The sequence below is a fragment of the Gigantopelta aegis genome, unplaced genomic scaffold (assembly GCF_016097555.1).
Source record: "Gigantopelta aegis isolate Gae_Host unplaced genomic scaffold, Gae_host_genome ctg2979_pilon_pilon, whole genome shotgun sequence".
NCBI lineage: Eukaryota > Metazoa > Mollusca > Gastropoda > Neomphalida > Peltospiridae > Gigantopelta > Gigantopelta aegis.
Genome location: NW_024533127.1, coordinates 4,956 through 26,057, shown reverse-complemented (window position 1 = coordinate 26,057; position 21,102 = coordinate 4,956). Strand labels below are relative to the sequence as shown.

Genomic DNA, 21,102 nt, shown 5'->3' with positions numbered 1-21,102 from the left:
CGTACCTGGATTATAATACATAAAAAATTATTATTATTAAATAATAATTATAATATATAAAAATATAATATAAAAAAAATAAAATATAAAAAAATATATATAAAAATAAATAATATAATATATAAATATAAAAATGAATAAACAATCACTATAATTATTATAAAAATTAATCAAAAATGAATAGTCTTTCAAAAGGGATAGCTCTTGGATTTTATTCGTACAAGGTTTATCATGCTTGGTGTCCAGGTCACTAAATATCTAGAACGAGATTTGTTTTTGAATATTGCACTGGAAACACTATCAATGTACTGTGTAGAACATTTTCAATTCAAGTTGTTGACAGAGTCTTCTAATTGTACGCTTGGGGTTCTTAATAAGACCTGATTATGTATTTTCCAATACATTAAGTTCAATCATTTATCATTTTGACGACACTTTCAACTTGCTTGAAGTAGGAATTAATTTGAAAAACTTAGGCCATTTAAATTTGAATATGGCCGTTCAGTGGAAACATCTTTTTTGCTAATGTGTTCATTGAACAACAGCATTTGTCGCAATGTTATGCAAAGGATTTCGTACAAACATGTATTGCAATAACAGGCACTTGTAACTGTTGTGAGTATTTCGTTGTAGACACGTGGCATTACTTTGTGATGAACCTTTATATGTTTTTAGTGGTCATCCCACCAGATTTGTCTCCTATAAGTACAATATTGTCTTGAAATCTTCCCTGCCATGAGCCATTAATGTGTAGTGTATAGCCTTTCTTTAATGCATTATGACGACGTAGTCCTTTGTGTGAATTGTAGCATGAATTGTCATAAAGACATGCTGTACAAATTGCCTTTATTCTTCTCTTGTTCGGACATGTGTAGCCATTGATGGAAAAGTGAGTATTTCATGTGCTATTACAACATTGGGATGTGAATCTAAAATGCTTCCAATAATACTGTGTCCGCTTCTGGCATATCCAATAAAGAAGATGAATTTCTGAACTGATCTTGTGGCATTTTCAGGAAGAGATTGCATACAATAATTCTTTCTCAATTTTCCTAGTAGAATGTTTTACAGCCACACCGAATTGGATTGCAGTTGTGTTAGATGTCTGTGCTGATTTGATAGTCCTGCAGTTTGGGTATCAAGTAATTGACTCTCTCATCATTGATATCAATGGCAATTCTTTGTAGTTCAGCTGTTGACCAAACAGAACAAGCAGACATGTACTGACTATAAAGGCACTGCAGAGAACCCTTTCTTTACATGCATATGCTACTTGGTTTCTTCAAAGTAAATTTGGTCCTATAAAATTAACAATTACCAATGGTCTAGTGCAGTTTGAAGTACAAGCTTTATACACGAACCATGCCGAAATCGTAATCTCTGTATATTTCGCTGTAGCGTACTGCTAGTAATATACCGGAGTTACCGCGGACAATAGCGGTCGGTTTATTTATGGTTGTGGTTGAGTGTGGGTTTGAAGTGCTTACATATAAAGCATAAAGTTGAATGATCAGCATTAAAATAAATAAATTTATATTCGATGTTTTTACTGTCATGGCTAAAAAAAAAAACCAAAGAGACATTTCAACAAGAAAGGAATAGGCTGCCTTGGCTTCTTCCGTAGAAGAAGCAACAGCACTTCAAAGAAGCAAGGGGAGAGTAGGAATGGACGAAAGGTGTCAAGTCCAACACGCTCTGTTTCCATGCAAACTCTAGAGAGAAGTAAGTCCTCAGACAGTCTTCATGAGTGTAACTAGTGCTGACATACTTTTTCAAATACGACCGGTATGCTCGATAGTTTCGCCAAGATGATCACAGCCGAGAAACTACGACGGAGACAATCGGGAAATCTGCGTATTGAAAAAATGATCATGACTCCTTATTTTGGGCATTTTGCTGGACAAAAGTTGACCTTTGACTTGAAAAAAAATGCAGACTTTTTAGTCAATATCAAAGTAAGAGTTGAAGATCAAGTGCTAGCATCCTTACTTCATGACAGGGTAAGAAAAAGGAGACAGTTAGGAGATCAATGCATTAAATTTGCTCAGAAGTAGCATCTCAATTCACAACCCCACCAACCTCCGTCAACTTTCCTTTTGCTGTGAACAAACAATCATTCTACTTCTCAATGATCTCCCCTATTGGCACTTACCCCTAGATATCGGCATCAATTTGATGGCCGCTATCAAACTGTATCTATTCAAGTTTCATCCTCGACATATTCAGAATGATCCTATAATCATGAAACTAAAGCGAAATATATCTATCAGAGAAGTACAATGGATGCTTTCAAGGAGACTTAATCTTAACAACCCATCTGCTATAACCTTATACTCACAGGACTCCTGGGAGACACTGTCAGCATTATCTCCTTTACCAGAGAATCTTTCAGAACTTTTTGTATTATAGCACCATCTTCACAGCAATTGAGAGCCTCAGTTGATTCCTGGTCCATTATCTGTTTGTGTGTCTGTGATTGGAAAAGGAGTGGAGAAGTTAGCGTCTATCATACAACAACGTTGTTTGAATTCGAAGAAACGTTAAGGCAAAGTTTAGACTAGCTCAGACAGTTTTCTTTACCTCCCTGATGTTCTCTTTCAATCACAATGGTTCCTACAGCTCACATTGTCCACTTCGAATGCATGCAGTCATTGATCCAACATCAAGTACTGTCCTACTCCTTGATCACACAAACGTAGTTTTTCCTATCCTCCCATGGACATCTTGCAGTAAATCCAACAGCAAACTTTACAATCTCTTCTTCTTTATAGAATGACACTCAGTGAGTTGGATCTCCTCAAATCGGACCAGTGATCGGTTTTGAAGTTACCGGACCCCACAATTCCAATTGGCATTCAAAACAATGAATGACTTGAACAGTGATCCCAATCGTTGTGTCATTTCTATTCGTCCTCATGCTGTCAGCATCAATCCCAAATGGAGTATCCCTGTTTTAGAAAAAATTTGACCGCATCAGTGGCTTTCCTTGCAATTCCATCAAAATTGGCGAAAGACTGTTAAAAGGGAATGTAGCTACAGATATACTCTTTCAGAATTGGTTTCATAATACAAGGAAAGACTATATATTGCCACATGAAATTCCATGTGCTCAACCTGCTAATGTTACAAACAAAGCAAATGTTATCGTCTTTGTACTTTTTATATCATGTGTTGTCATTGTTTATGATTTATTGTATTTTATATTATTTATATTTCATTTTTGATATCTTTCTATTACTCCCATTGTAAATATAACTATTCCTCTGAATATAATTTTAAGAAAATTCTTTTTAACACGTCATATTAATTACCTTATCATTGCTTTGAGTTTTTATAGTTAAGAGTATTAGTGAGTGATTGGACTCACGTGATCTCAAAATGGAGGCAACAAAAGAACAATCAGAGAATATGCCACAGTAAACAGCCAAAACGTTAAAGAAGAAAGCACTATGGGGACAGCAGTCCCCGAACTGTCTTTGGTGGAGTTTTGCACTCAATTAGATGACTATACACCCACTGTGAGTTTTATTATAAACAAAAGTACCTCAATACTGTTGTATGTGTTATTACTTAGATACCAGATGCAGTCAACTCTTCACTATCTCCAAACTTCTGGTTTTAACACTGATGATCCAAGAATGTAAGGAATTGATACATGTAATGTATTATGTTTATAATCATATGACACCAGTTATGTCATAATTGACTTTTCTAATAGTGTCATACTTGCTGGTAAGCATGTCACCTTGAACTGTTGGTAATGGGTGGTCAGTCTGGTTTTTACCACAGCCTACCTATTATATCATTTTGCTGATCTGTTAGTTTGGTGGTCTACATGGCTCACCACCTCAATTACATTGTATGGATTCATTAATTACATGTGTGTGTATTGTATATACACCTCTTAGAACAAACAATTGTTTTTTATCCATTAGTACAACCTCATTCCCATGTGAATGAAGTCATACTTTTTTAACCCCTAATTCCCATGGCTTGTAAAACTTAAAGAGCATAATATATCGCTCGTTAACTTGACTTGAATAGCTATGATTATTATTTATAAACTTTAACACTTTTAGCACCAGAACATTACAATTAAAGCATGACACTTTATTCTCAGCCAAATGTGTCTCTTTTTGTACATAACACTTTGTCAACTATATGTTTGGTTGTTTATTTTGCAGTATAAGGTAACAATTAACCAAAAATATTAACAATGTTAATTCCATGATGTTATTCGATATTTGACCTTAAAGCAAGCTGTGTTATAGCAGCCCGTATGTTAAACTGTTATTTGTGTTGGATGATTTATGATACTCTCTACACAAAATATTCACATAATGAACTATTAAAATGGATGTTGGATTTGTTATTGATTTAATTACTATTGTGTCATGAACAGTCCCACATCACATGAAGCTTCTGTAGTGCTTGTGGTCAATACTAAGTTAAAACTATATGACATACTCCAATTGTTGTGTATGTGTATGTGTGTGACATGTGACATATGAATGGATTTTGTAGTGTTCTGGTGCTGGCTTTGATTGAACCACAAAAGCCATAGGAAGTACTTCATAGCTGTATTTGACAGATAAAACAGCTGCATTGCTAAAAATAAACTTACATCCTCAACTGTGTTCTCTATTAATAATTGATATATCAATTTTGGTTGTCATGGTAACTGCTAGTTGTGGAATTAAGCATTACCAAGCAACAAGCATTCATACACTAATGAAGTGTATCAGTTTCTTTCAACATTATCTATCATTTCCTTGTATAAAATCTTCCAAAATTATCTATTCTGTGAGAACAACCCTTGTCATCTTGTGATAATGTTAAAAGAATTTACTATTACCATGAGTTCTGTGTCCTGGTAAGAAGTTTAACAAGTGGCTCAGGGCTATTAAAGTTATATAACAAGATTTGGAGTCAATATGACTACCAGTCGCTGATTTTATCATCCAATTAGAAAAGTGTAAATATCACACACAAACAATTCTAATTGGCTTCCCAACATTTAATTTTAAAGTAGTGGTAACATTGAAAAAGTCCACTTCTAATACACTTCTCGAGACAGACCATTTTAAACATCAAGAAAAGAATCTTTACCATTGATTTTGACTAACTATTGAAGTCACTAACTGCAAAGTGAGAGATATGCAAAGAGATAGTAAAGGTTGCTTTAACAACAGTTGACCATATCTTCAAAGTAGATTTTGCAGATTGATTGTATGCCATGCCCATTCGTTCACGTACGGTCCAACAAAAATTCTGTATTTTCTAGCACAATATAAATAATCCATACTTACTTATGCTACTTGTTATGTTGTGGGTAGATAACTTGATAATAATTAATAGGAATATTAATTTGGGAGTCGTCAGATACTATACTATATAAAATGTACATGTAATGTCCGTGTCTACTACATGTACTGTAGTATTGTTTTTCATAGATGTATTTATCACTAGACAATCTACGCATTATAAAACCTGTTTTACTAGATTTTAATATTCCGCATGTTTTGAGCTTTTAGGCTGTTTTAATGTTGTAAGGTTTGTGGTTAACCATATTTAATGTCCCTTTGTCACAGAGAGATGGTTTTCAGTTAGTGAACAAATGACATCAGAACAGGAAAATGTGGCTCTCCTAAATGATTGTATTGTTGTTTGCTTTGTATTTTATATGATCCACCTGGATGTGTGGTTAGGTTGCCTGGATAATTTTTTTGTAGACTTATAGTCACTAGAGGATTATTAATGATTGGATTATGGTTAATTATAATTATTTTCTTTATTGGATTATTAGGCCCCATAATGAATGAGAAATTGATTGATGGTAATGATCATCAGATGTTAGATTGATGGGTGGGGTTGTTAGTACTACTATTGAATTATATCAACAAAAATCAACCCAGTTTTGTTTACTAAGAAATAGTTTTATCTAATAATAGTTAGTAGGCTTGTTCCTTTGATTCCATAAGATGCAAAAAAACCTGCTATCATCATCCCCTTTGAAACCGGAGAACACTATAGTAAACATAAGTGGGTTGATTCAGACATAGATAAGAAAACCAGTTCAACGTGATTGTCTAAACTTGATATATTATACTATCAGATAATCAACTAAATTAGCTGTATCCAATAATAGCGACATCTGTTTTTTGTTTCTTCTCTTGCTTTATCTTACTACACCAGTGACCTACTCCCTTATGGCCACATGAAAGACTGGGGGCTCATTTTTATCACATGTGATAGTTAACTAATTTTTGTCTCCCTCACCTTTGTAATAAGAGAAACAACACTGAGATAGACTTTACTATCACTGAATAATAGTAGTTGTTAAGTTGTCAGGTTTCAATGTTACACTATTGTGTGTTATAGCTTCTGTAATGTATGAGAGTAACATTTTATTTTGTTTCTGAAGTAGACAGGCCTAGTTAATCTTTGTGCATTGTATGTTTGAGGAAGATGGTGCTCAGACTTATTCATGGTTGCTCAGAATCTTAATTACCAATTAATGATAATGTCTTGTTTCTCTAATTTTTGTGTGATAGCACATGATAGCAATGTGCCTCAGGTAGATACTAAACAAACACACATTGCAAAAGGCAATGCTTATTACATTCCTTTAGGGAACCTTTCAAATGAAGTTGTGGTTTAGAGCAACTTCCTTATTTACATGATAGAAGTGTTTAGAATACTTTACCGCATCATATTGTCTAAAGTTCTTAGACAGAAATCCTGAGGCTCCTTTGGACCTAAGCAACAGCTGCTTTGTCAAGTGTTGTTGAGACTGACCTAGTGTTAATTAAAACCTCAAGCGGCCCTCTCTCTTAGGCAGCTTATAGGAACCTCTCATCTTAAGCTAGCCTTTATAATAATATTCATAGTGTGTGTTATCATGGACCTTCCTAATCATAGGCTTTTTTATGTACATACTAAAAATTATGAGACTTAGTAGTTAAATATTTAAAAAATGCAATATTTAAATTATAAATGGAATTAATTACATTTAATAATTTAGTCTGAATTTTGTTATCTTCATTAACTGATTACTTTATTGTTGATGATCTATTAACACATGTGATTATCATTTACTATTCTCTTCACTACCCATTTTATAAAATAGTGTTAAAGAAACATCAATTAATTAACAAAATTAATATATTAATTAAACATCAATTAATAATAATTAATTAACATCAATTAATAATGATTAGTGGTTATCTATTTATTCTTACATGGAAAGTGTTTTTCCATTAGTCAGTGATCTCATGGCAACTGTTCTAACCCACAAATAATTTTGTGTCAATATTTAAAACCACTAAGTGTTTATACTAACCACTCCAGGTTAGGCTATGTCACCATAATCTATTGTAGCCAGCTGTCCAGAGTTACAATATACACCATATAATCATGTGTGTAAACTTCATCCAATATTTTCAAATGTATGGTAACAATTTATCGTGTGAAACAGTAATCATTACTTGACTGTATTTCTGTATGATAGAGTTCGTTTGGTATCTTTGCCAGCTCAAAAATTCAATTTCTGATATTGTTAATGATGCATTACAACATTGCAAGATGAGGGGAAGTTCACAAAACACCAGAAAAGGAACAAAGGTAGCTTTTCACTTCCATTCCTGTTCAATGAATTTATAATAAGTTATTAGCAAGTTGTAACCATAGCAATGAATAAGTACATGTCTTGTTATTTGGCAATTTATTTAATGAGCATGTTTTTCTTGTACTAGTCTATTGTACACTACATGCTGTAACCATAGCAATGAATAGGTACATGTGCATGACTTGTTTATTGTGGTCTATGAATAAGTTTAAATAGTAAGCATGTTTTCTTGTTACTAGTCTATTGTCCATTTGACATACTGTAAACCATAGCAATGAATAGGTATATATACATGTCTTGTTATTGTGGTCTATGAATATTTACTTGTGTAGGGAAACGTTTTTGTGTTGACATTAGAAGATTTAACACCAGCTCTTGCAGAATATGGCATTAATTTGAAGAAACCACTCTATTTTACTTAATGGAACTTAACTTGGCAACTCTAATCTTTGATTGTGTTTGTAAACAAATTTCTCTTTTCTTTTTCTAAATCAATTTTTTTTCTTTAATTATTTATACAAAATTATCACAAATATTTACTCTCTATGACGTTACAATTATGTCATTATGATGTCACCAAATCACTTCTTTTTCTTTATTATTTTTTTCTTCCAGTCTGGTAAGGCATCAAATTTAGCTTGTTTCTCAGTTTGTTCTCTCAATTTCTCTTCATCAATTGCTCTCTGCTTTGCTCTGGGTAACAAAGAGCAAGCAAATACAAGAATAAATGAAAAGAGAATGCAAGATCCATACAACAGCAATTTTCATTCTTTTCTTAATTTCTATTGTACATAAGCCAGTCAGCCCCTCCACCTTGATGGTACCAATTTTTGTAAAATTATATCATCATTATATACCTTTCTGCTTCTTTCCTTGATTAATATTTCTCTTCCACTCAGGAACATCAGACCACTTGTCATCATGTTGCTTATCCTAAATTAAAGTGAACAACAATGATGTTAACACATAAATATAATTAGTTTGTTTGTTTTATTTACTTCTTTTTTTTGCTTCTTCTTCTTGTTCTTTTTGGCGCTTTTTTTAGCAGCTGTCTCTTCATAGTGGTATCTTTGCTTTGTCTTCATCATCAGATTCATTGTCATCATCTCTGTTGTCATTCACTGAATGGTTGTGGATTATTATGTGACATTTATTTGTAAAGATTGAGGGGGTTGAATAGGGTGGTAACTGAGAAGTGGGTGTGGTTTTTGGCTTTGTTGGGAAAGTTGCTTTGATTGTTCGGTAATTGTCTGTTGTTTAGATACTAAAGAAACATTAAACAATGTCAGTTAGTAATATTTTTATACATACTTGTAATGATTCTCTCTGAGCATGTTTGGGTGACGACTCATCATCCAACACTTTACCACTTTTGAACTTGAGGAGAGAGAAAAAATATTGAGTATTTTCAATCCATTATGTGAACACCCTACATCTCATTGTATCTACTCATCTTAGATCCATAATATTATAGGACTCACTGGCTGTAAATTTCGCTTCATTAATGGAGTGTTTTCAAGTATATCTCTATCAAACAATCTCACTTCTTCCATCAATTGAGGATTTTGTGTCTTCAATGTCTGCAGTTGACAACAGTCATATACAAATCAATTTAATATCATTTTACTTGTGTCTGAGCTTTCATCACTATCATTGTCGTATGTTCTCTCATCAACAGGTTTGGGACGGTTTTGTATTTTTTTAAACATACTACTCAACTCACTTATATCTTCTTCTCTCACTTGATCTGTTGTTGTTGATGATGTTTCTGATCGTTTCAATTGAAATGCTAATTTTTGTTCTGTACTTTTCATGGCTGTCTCTGTTGCTGAGTTCTTCAAAGGTCTTGATGGTATAGGCGGAGAATATCTGTTCTTTGATTGCCTTAGTGACCCTCTATGGCAGAATGTACTAAAGATGCTGAAAATGGTTCTTTTGTTTGATGACAGGTTAATCTAAAAAATGACACAATTTGTATCCTTTTATTAAAATTATTACTATTATTATTATTATTATTATTATTATTATTATTATTATTATTATTTACGCTCTCCAGTTTCAACATGACATTCACCTCAACTTCTATTACTGGATTTGGAGGTTGCTTTTTTAAGTATTCAGCACATTCATAAAATCCACCATCTTCTGCCAAGTCAGCAGGCTGTCAATTGATCACTATCTCTTATATGTGATCAGCATGCATTCCAACGAGTAGCTTCACAGCCTTTGAGTAATTATAACAAAACAAAGTTATAGTGATTTTTACCATACCTCCCATTTGTCCGTGTTTGGGCAGCTGCATCATGTAGTGGTGTCCCTCCAAGGTCATCTTGTTCCATAGTATAGCTCCTTGATTTAGTAGCCATTGTAGCACATTGATATGACCTGTTTGAAGGTTTAATCATATATGAAGAGATAAGTGTACTCACCTCTAGCAGCGGCATAATGGAGAGGTGTAGCGCCATCGTTCTATCTCTCTCCCATTATTGGAATCTTCTGATGCTCTACCTGTATAAGAATAATCTTAAACAGTTTGACTCTGATATTGTAATTAATAAAGATGTGTCTGAAGTAACAAATGCCTTCCTCAATGGGAAATTTATTATTACTCCTTTAATCTTAAACATTAATGCTTTACATTAGGTATAACAACAACAACATTCATTTTCAGTACTCCTAAGGTATAAAGAGTAATTGTTCTTCTTACCAACCACACCAAACAATCTAATCTTCCCATTTGAGCAGCTGCATGGATAGGTGCCATTCCATCTGATGCACGTAGACGACAGTTGGCATCTGCCTATAGCAGAGAAATAGTATCTTTCTCTCTCTTGTTATAAAACTTTTATGATCCTTAAAAGCATCTACAAATAACTCACTTGAGTTGCTAAAAACTTTAAACTTTCCAGTTGTCCTTCTTGAGCTGAAAAGTATAATGGAGTAGCACATTGTGTGCTCTCTTATCCACAGCACTAATAGAAAGTTAATAGTCAAATTATTATCATTTCTTTCATTTTCTCTTACTTTTGTGATATTGTGTCAACCATCGAATAGTTTCTGTACACTGCCTCGTGCTGCTGCCAAGTGTAGAGGTGTAATTCCACCTTTGGCTCTCTCCATAGGATCACAGCCCTTCCGATTCCACTAACCATACTACCACAGCAACTTTGTTAAAACGAGCAGCTGGAAAATAAAATTACATATACCATTAATCTATTAATGATCTGTTTTGTCCATTTTTTTAATCCATCTATCCATTCATCCATCCATCCATGTGTTACCAATCCATCCATTTGTCATTTACCTAAATGCAATGGAGTAGTAGACTAAAGAAGCATCTCTACATATTGAGGAACATCCACCATGCTTCACCAACCATTGTAAGCACTCCAATTGACCGTGGCTGCAGCATCATGAACAGGAGTAGCTCATATTGGCTTGTTTTGCTGCCACTCAGACCTACAGCTAGCACAAGCCAACATATCAAGTCAAGTTTGCCAGCTCGTGCTGAATAATGAACTATTGTCGCTCCATATCTATCCATACATCGACTCAGATCTATCTTCTTTGACAACAGTGTCTCTAATGTAGTTTTGTCTCCTTTGCTGGCAGAGCCAAGTGCCTTGTTAATCAATGCTGGAGTCAATTCCATCAAGTATTTTTCTGGTCAAGGGTGTGGCTGATTGTTGACCTGACAACTTGAATTTAAATGAGCCACGCCCCAATGAATTGTATCAGGCCTAGTGGGTGGAGATCGCCATTAATATTCCCTATGATTATAATTAGGATCTCTTTGAACTAACAGTCCCCTTTAGTCTATCTGCACTCTTAAAAACGCAGCTTTTCTCAACTCCTAGGTCATCATGACTTAATCAAAATTTTTCAATTTTTTTTTAAAGGAGAGTCAATAATATGTCATGTACAACATAAGATGGCATAAAACAAAAACAGAAAAAAATCAGACACTATAGAAAGTTAGCTGTTATTTGTTTGTACATAACAAAAGACAAAAGGTCACAATATAGTGGATGTCATAATAAGAGCCACACACAAAATTAAAATGTGATTATATAAATTTTTGCCACACAAGATCTAAGCAGCATGAAGCTCTTTTACTCTATATACTATAATTGGAGGTTACAATAGCGTTGGCCTAAATTGATGTGTAATTGTCAAGGACTAATAACAATGAACAATATAAGTAGTAATCACTGCTTGTATCACGCAGATTTTTAAGTGTGTGTCACGCAGACTATTGTTACGTAATAGCGAGTTTTTTGTTGTGTTGAGTGGGTACGGTTTTACTGCTCCTGGTTTGGGATCATCCTCGAAGGTTTGCTCTTAAGTAGAAAGCATCTTCACCAGTCTGGGTCTATCAAAGAAAACAGACTTGATAACAAGTTGTTCATCAAACTTTGTATATCCATATTTCATGTATTATGTAATCAAGAATGGAAACTCGACTAACCTGTCCTTGAGAATCTTGGTCTCTATCTCTAGGAGGACCACGGCGACGATAAGGCTAAAAATATAAAGATCAACAAACAAGCTTTAAACATCTAAATTCTTTTACCCTGCCACGAGGACGATAGATACGGAGCGTGAATAATTTGCCTCCACCACCCTCTCTCGGGGCTTCATTAGGAGGACCACGAGGTGGTCGACGGCCTGGTGGACCACGGCGATATTGCTAACAAAAAAATATTTATTTTTCAAAAATATTATCATTCTTACTGCAGGAGGTCCATCTTGAGGTGGTCCACGAGGAGGTCTACGAGGGGGCCCACGAGACCTTCGAGGAGGTCCTAATATGACTGTTGATAGTTTCGTCTGGAGGACCCGAGGACGACGTCGTTGGACTTGTTGTGGGCTGTCCTCATTGTCTGCTGAGAAAATATTTTTACAAGGAGAAGTACCATAAGTAATTTACCATCGAAGGTCCTCTCTCTTCTCCTTGGCTATCTTGTCCAGATGTGCTTTCCTACGAGGACGTCCCCCCGTCTTCCATAATTATTACGATCAGCTACAGAAAATTACAAAACATTAAACAAAAAATTTTATGTTAAAAAAAACGATTATATTGTAAAACATTGTCTGTACTACTATTGCTATAAAGGACTGCACTTTACCAAATCTAAACTGGAGAGTTAAAAGATATGTATAATTTTAAAGACTACTTTTATTTCAGTTCACTTGTGGTAGCACTAATTAAATTCATTGTTTGCAAAGTGCATCAACAAGTTACTTAATAAGGGTTTTGATTTCAGTCATTAGCTTTAAAAAGTCACAAACAACATATAATAATATGATGCAAGCGACATACAAGTAACACATACATACCATACATAGCATAATGTGTGTGTTGTGGTGTGTGTGTGGTGTGTGTGAGTGTGTGTGTAATATATGGACAGTTACATAACTATGATCCAAAACAATGTTAGGAGAGTCCCTTGTATTGACAAAGTGGCAGGTGTAAAATTTAAACTATGTTATTTCTAATTCGACATATTAACACTCACGGGCATATTTTTGCTGCCTTGTACATGGGCTACCCATTTGGACCAGTCACTTGGGCTGCTTTCGGGTCCTTTTGCTCCCTGGATCACAATGACTTCGACAACTTCTCCATCTCCAACACTGCGTAGGTATTTTACGAGGGTTGTTCTTGATGATGGCTGTTTGGTGGACAAAAAATGTCTTCACCATTATCATCACTAAAGAGAAAGAGGAGGAAGTTGACAGTTGTACCACCTTCAGTGGGTGTTACATAGATGATGTGCTTATATATGGTGTTCCACAACAAGGAAAGGCGTGCCTTGTATAATAAGGGTATTTTTTAGTAGGTATAACAAAGTAAATATTCATTGTTTACAATAATGCTTACATACTGCTAACAAAGCAGTAAACACTACCCACAGACAGTTGGCAGTGAAGACAGTGAATGTTAAAGTCACAAATGTGTCACTATGTTAATTGTTTGTTTCTGACTGCATATGAATGCCTTTAACAAACCGTTTGATGAACCCATATCCACTTCTGACATTGAACCATTTCACAGTACCAGAAATAATGGTTGGCTAAAAGGAGAAAGAGAGATACTCTATATTTCATATCATGAATTTGGGGCTTTCACTATGCTCTTTTAGAATACAACACCTATCACACCGTATGAAGATATATCTATCACTACTTAGAAAATAGATTTTAGAAACTGGATTTTAAAGCGGGTAAAAGTGTAATCCTTAAAATTATTGGAGATAGAATACACTATACGTGCCATACAATACAAGATAAAATGAGAGAGGCTCACTTGTAACTGTGCGGCTTTGGTCTGATAGTTTGTCCTTCTCCGTCACTCATTCTGGAATCTTCTCAAATGATGGTGAAGAGATGGCTAGTTGATTGGCGTGTGGTAGATGGCGATTGAGTGAGGGGCTTCTAAGATCTTTCTCTCCCCTTTGGTGTGCGTCTAAGGATGTTGCTGGGACCTTTTATATATAAGGTAAAGGTATGAACAGCGTGGTCATTTCTAATTATTCGTAACACTAGTAGTATTACTTTCTGATGCAAAAGGTTATTATAGGAATCTATTATTATTTTATTATAAAATAATACTTTTCATTACAGTTCGATAAACCATAATTTGGTAACCTGAAGTGAGGAAAAATATAATTAATTGTATGTATATTAATGCTATAAGATTAATACACTATACTATGGCCATGTCATTTGCGAAAGCGTTCAACAAAGGAAGACTTAACCACTGGCACCTAAGCTGCCAAGACTGTCTTCTAATAAAGGGAGTTCTTCCAGCACTACTATAGATTGAGAGATGATACAACTTCAGACCTCCCCCAAAACAAAATATCTGATACCGAGACTAATAAAAAACATATCAGTTCATCAGAAATTAGAAATGAAGTACAACTCAGAAAGCGAAGAGGAAGAAGTTGATATGCTTTCAATAACATGGCCAGTTTGATACAAGCATGAAAGAGAGTCGTCGAGAGATAGGATATTAAGACCTTACATTGAAAAAACGTAATTGGCATCCATCACTTGAGTTTCAACTGATAAAAAACTTCTTATCAACCCATACCAACATGGTGGAGCTCTTATGCTAAAGAATTTCCACTACCTTTGATTATGAATGGCGCAATCCACTTGGTTTGGGAGATATCTAATATTCACTGATGGACATAACAATTTCCTTATTGCAGAAGTGAAGACTTGAGAAACTGAAGTTGGTATTCGTATAGAAAAAGAAACCGGGAAAGAATCAGGAGAAAACGTCGACATGTTGAAGAGCAGACTGAATGTTACAGTAGAAAATGGCATTGAACTGAATCCTCAAGCAAAGAAAACTGTTGGTGTGTGTGTAACTGAACGTGGGGTTGATGAAGTAATACAACTGACTGAACGATTAAAACATGTCATTAATGAAGAAGAGGATGTCAGTAAGCCATGACACAAGTTACATTGTCGGTGTGTTTGTGTGTAGTGGTATCATTGTATGATATAAAAATATGTAAATTTAATTTATTTTAAACTTGACATTCAGTTCATAATTATGAAGTATATATATTTTTATGCAATCATCAAGTTATTATTGTCAAGTATCTTAGAAATAAACGTTGTCACTGTAGTTTGTACATCTAATATGGAAGAGTTCCACTAAGTTTAGAGTAATCATAGCTTAACTAGCCAGGTCCATACATTATGGGAGTCTGGCTACAACCACTAAGTAAAAAACCATGACAAAATGTACTTCGACGTACCAGTCTCTTAAACTAAGAAACCATCATTTGTATATTAAATTGAGACTTGACTGAAGATTATCATTATAGATCTTTCTCTCTTCTTTAACTAAGTAGTTCTGAATAATTCTTACTTTGATCAAGTGTATTAACCAACGCCTTCAACAGGTGTAACCTATTAATTGTTATTAAAATTATTTATGAGGAGGACTTTTGTCTCTACCTAGCGGCGTTGCGCGTATTAGCCACACACTCAAAGACTTGCAGCAGGAGTGCGACCACAACCACATCTGTGTTACCAAGGGCATCTCTGTGTTCCAAGAGCAATAGAAAGTGTTGTGTCTGTCGACATCGTTGGGGGTGAGTAATTATACAGTAAACAATAAATAGTTGACTGAATGGCATTGGTAGTTCAAGTAGTATATTATGGATTATATAAGTTCATTTAATTTATAATTATAAAGCTATAAAGCTAGAGGAGAGAGAACTACTGTACTGATCAATATATATCCTTTTTGCATTATGGGTGCTAGTCACAATGTATTTAATATAGTTCTTTAACTTTTTAATACTAATTGTCTTTAGTGATAGTGTATCTGACATTTATCTCCAGGTCATGATGCAACATGGTAATGAAATTGAAAAGACCTCCTCATTCATTGCATGGTCTTAGTTCTTGTTCTATCATTAAATTGGGTTTTAGTATCACATGGACAAGTACGTTTGACCAATTATAATCAAACCTACACCACTATTACATCAAGCTATGGAGGCTGTTAGTAATTCCTCTGCATTCTTTTCCTTATGTTTTATTTCCACACAAATTAATATCAAATGCTTTGTTTTGGAGGGGTGTAGTACATTCAAAGCAGCTGGGAGGTATCTTCCATAGCAACAATCTTTAAATGAGAGAGAGAAAATTTCACATTATTTAAATGATGATGATAGTCAGCTGCAATCAGATACTCTCTCGTGGTGTGTGATAGTTGTAATGTTTGTTGTGGTGGCCAAAGGTGTGGAAGATCAGTATTTTAATACAAATGACAGCAATGTGTGCATGTTTGTAGTGTGTGTGATTTTCTATGTCACTTAGTCCATGTACTATAGTAAATATAGTTGTGCATAAATTTTGACTTAAATATAAAACTGTTATAAATTAATGTTTTATATTTATAAGTGTTGTTTAAATCACATAGTGATTATTTTTTATGTAACTGTGTTATAATAGTCCCATTGATTTGTTTCTCTCTCTCTTTCTTTTCTTCTCTCTCCTCCCTCCCTCTCTCTCTCTCCCTTTCTCTCTTTCTCTCTCTTTTTCAGAACCAACCTGGTACGTTAATTTCAGTCAATACACAAACTCTTATTCACTTCAGCATTAATGTTTGTACACAAAATATAAATAAAACACTTTGTATAATAGATCATTAATTCCTCCTTAACTGTAGGACATAAGCTTACCAATTTTGCATTTAATTTTCACGCTTTCCAGCCCACTACAGCATAACTCCATTCAAAGATCAAAGACAATGTCAGACATTCTTTTAAGCCTTGATCTAACCATGTATACATCATTACATGCACTCTTGATCTCTTTGATCTGGTAATAAGATACACCAAATGATTAATATGTTCACTCAATTATTATGATTTTATATTTACCTTTTCTATGTAGTATGTTTGAAGGATGAGTTCAATTGTCTTGATGGTACTTGTATTTCTGATAGACAGCTGTGTGATGGCAATAATGACTGTGCTAATGGTAAGTGACGTACGAAGATGATAAGAGTTTGTTCTATCTTATACTTTCATCAAAAAGCGTCCCTATAACTTTGTAATATGTAATATATGTTTGTTAGTTGATATGTTTTATTATAAGCCTATTTTTTGAAAAAATCTGTCAGTTCTCTTTTTTCGGCTTATAAATTATGTTAAGTTTTATTTCATATCCAACATTTCTTGTGAACACACAGTATTGCTGTGATTCTGTATTTTTTGTTGTTTAGGATTGGATGAGTTAGTGTGTATTATACCACCCCTATCTGGATGTCCTCCCCATTTGAGACAATGCGGCAACAGAAGAGATGTTTGTGTGGATCTATATAGAATCTGTGATGGCATAAATGACTGTCCAGTTGGAGAAGATGAGGCCAACTGCCGTGAGTATATATATCATTATAAATACATGATTTCTATCTCTCTCTCTCTCATACAGCAAAGCGAGCTAATTCATCATGCCTCGTTTCACAGATAGAATGTCCCATTAAATACAACTCTTCTTTCCAGCTAATCGGCTCGTACCTTCTCCACAGTGCATACCATTGGCACGTGTATGTGACTGTAGCCTTGATTGCTATAGTGCTCAAGATGAAATGGGATGTAGTAAGTAAACTAATCCTATTCTTAAATAATTACATTTGCTGTGTCCACTTAATATGCCAATCTATTTCTTTCCATTGCAGCTGAACCAACTATTAAGACTCCACCAGTATCTCAACTTATGGTCTTGCTGGTTCTATTGCTACTCTATTGTGCACCGCTGAGGGTTACCCAACTCCGACAATAACAATGGCTTAGAAATTGAGAGAAATTGAAGTCAATCCTCGATATCTTATTACGTCTAATAACGGGAATAGGAGTACTTTATATTAATAATGTTACTGTGTTTGATGAAGGAGAATATTCTTGTGTTGTAACACAGTCTCTAAAGACCACTATTGTACTACAATCTACTACTATTTAACTGTTATTGACTGTAAATGAATGATGGATGGACAGATGGATGAATAAATGGATAGATGAAATGTATGGACAGATGGATGAACAAATGGATAAATGAATGTATGGACAGATGGTCAGATGGATGATATAGATATATGGATGGATGGACAGACAGACAGATGGACAGATGGATGAATAATTGGATTATGGATGGATGGACAGATATTGGGATGATGAATTGACAACAAGTAAGATTGCTTTCTCTTTCTCTCATCAGCTGATCCTTTTATTTGCAAGACTACAAGGAGCAAATACAAGAGGGACAACAATATTACAACATTGTTAAAAATGATCTCAGACAGGCACTATTTGAAGCAGCTGATGTTGTATTTCATTGTAGACGAATCAGGATCGATGACAGATGCACACGAATGTATAAGAGTGGTAGTTCCCCTCCTGGACTCCTCCCTAAATGATGCTGGTATAGGAGTAGGGAACAGATCCAATATGTATGGTCTAGTTGGGTTTGGTAGGGATGCTGACCCGGTCGTGGTGGTATTGTCCTAACCCAGTTAACACATCAGTTGAAGGATTTCTCAATGCCACTCATAATCTGCTTCTAAATGGTTTGTTGAAGATGGTTAGTGCTATTGAAGTTGCTTTAAATCAAGTCCCTCTTCGTGTTAATGCATCTCATATCTTTGTCTTGGTAACCAATAAGCTAGACAGCCTCTGCGTGGCAAGGAGACGCTCATCTGAGATATCATTGAAGAGAGAAGAAAGAAAAAGGAATCATTCTTAATTCTGTGGTCAGACAAGGATTCCTCTATGATGCTAATGATACCAATCTTTGCATTCGACTCAATTTCAATGGAACTGCCTTCTCATTTGATCCACATCTCCTAACAACTACACTACTTTTCCTAACGGTGTACGTAATCCCGACCCTGCATTTAACGATGGAACAACATACGAGGACTATGTTGTACTTGCTTTCAATCTTAGTGGTGCTGCATGGCATATTGATCAAGTCAGACAAGCTCAACTGTCTAAACCATTTTCAGAAGCTTTTTGTTTTTCTGCCAAAATTGATGAAGTCAAAGGAGTTGTTGAACAATGCCTTCGCGTTTGTGTATTCAACCTCGTGAGCAATGCCAAGGTGATCAGTCGACATCTTTGGAGGATTGTAGAAGGAATAGCTCCAGATATCAGTGAGTAATTTTGTAGTAATTTCAGAATCTCCTTATCTATATAATCTATTTTCTCTTCCAGAATCAATATCAGTCCAACTGGTCCCCTCAAAATCTAAGGTCTTAAAGGAGAAGATTTAACACTCCTTGTGTAATTCATACCGTCCCACCCAATCTCGTAACAACTATCACATGGGGCTTGATATCTGCTCCTCTAGAGCTAATTGTACTGACAATAAAGCCTTTATTAATAAACTTTGACGTGAGGGATAGTCGAACTTATTTTTGTTCTGTGGTGCATGATGTAATCCTATAATGGGTTTGCTGTTGCTAACCATTGAATGATCAGTATGTAACACAACCATCCATTCATTCTTCTATCCATTCATCTAGGCCTTCCTATGGTTAAACATTACCGAGGCTCCTGTGAATGGCATCATTAATTGGAAAACCCCTGGAGTTAACATGTACAGCAAGTGGAGTTCCAACACCTGCTATTGTATGGAAAAAACTTGATGATGGAGCTAGTCCTATCCTAATATCATAATAGTAAGGGCCAATAAGAATTGTATTGTACATTTGAATTGTGTATTGTATTAGATTGAAGATACTACTCCAGGAATGTCTAAGTTGATCATTGATCCTGCGTCAACTGACCATTCTGGACAGTATCAATGTATTGGTGTAAAATTGTGCAGGACAAAGATAAATGTAACATTGACATCAAGAGTATGTTAAATATTTCCCTACCTACCCCTCCTTTATCTCTCTCTTCTAGCTGACTGCATTCTACCTGATGGATCTTCTTTATCTCAAGGTCAACAAAGAATCTTTCTTCATACCCTCACACTTGGAGCGAGACGTAGTACCTCATAGTAGATGAATCAGGTCTATGGACATGGAACACCAATGGATTGGAAACATGACAAAGATGTTGGATGCTATGTTGAAGAACTTGAATATTGGAGTACAAGATCCAAACCTGTTTGGAGTTTAGGATTTGGATCAAGTTATGAAGGAGATGAACTGAGTCGTGTTTTTAACACACAATGGGAACAGATTTGTCAATTCCAGTGTATCACTCACTTGACTGATCAACTAGTTATAGGTGGTCGACATGAAGATGGAATGCTGCAATACAATATGCTTTTGACACGTATCAGTTTAGAAATGGAGCCAAACAGTTCATACTGATTTCAGATGAAGAACGAGATATTCGACATCCAAGTATTACCAAAACCACCATTTTGACTCTTTTCAAGAATCAAAATACTGTTTTAAATGCTGCCTCCTCTCAATCCTTTCAGAGTGGGAAAGGCATTCGTGCTTTTGGGATCGATGATTTGAATAAAACTATATTTATGATCCTCTCTCAGTAATTTATTCCACTTGAGTACTCAAGGAGGTCCAGTTAAAGACTCTGCCTATGGCACCACTTATTCTGATTATACTCCATCTTGCATTTGCTAGTGGAGGTGCAGCCTGGGACCTGAACCTCCTAAGACAAGGAGGAGATGTAGCGACTGGATTTACTAAGGCATTTGTGCTAGTAAAGGCAAAATGAGATATTTCGACAGTTCAATCAGACTGTTTGAATTGTAGCTGTAGTGATAATGGTTTGCGTTGCTCTATTCTCAGTTTAACTGAAGACACTCCAGATGTAATCTTACAAAAGTTCAGTTAACAAGAAGAAGTAAGTATTATATTAAGGTTTCTTTTTAATAAAGGCATGCTCTTAGATCCCTTCTTCACATAAGAGTAGTTACTTTATGATGGTTTGTTTAAAAAGCTTACAGATAACAGGGATCCT

At 35.0% G+C, this 21,102-nt stretch overlaps 1 protein-coding gene across 1 annotated transcript; it reads left to right on the top strand.

The window, feature by feature from the left end:
- The first annotated feature begins 3,449 nt into the window (after positions 1 to 3,449).
- Positions 3,450 to 8,049, top strand: LOC121391805 (transcription initiation factor TFIID subunit 10-like). The gene is given in 6 exon segments (XM_041523299.1): positions 3,450 to 3,518; positions 3,575 to 3,595; positions 3,597 to 3,640; positions 7,511 to 7,544; positions 7,546 to 7,623; positions 7,960 to 8,049. Coding segments are annotated over 6 exon segments (336 nt in total).
- Positions 8,050 to 21,102: the final 13,053 nt, after the last annotated feature.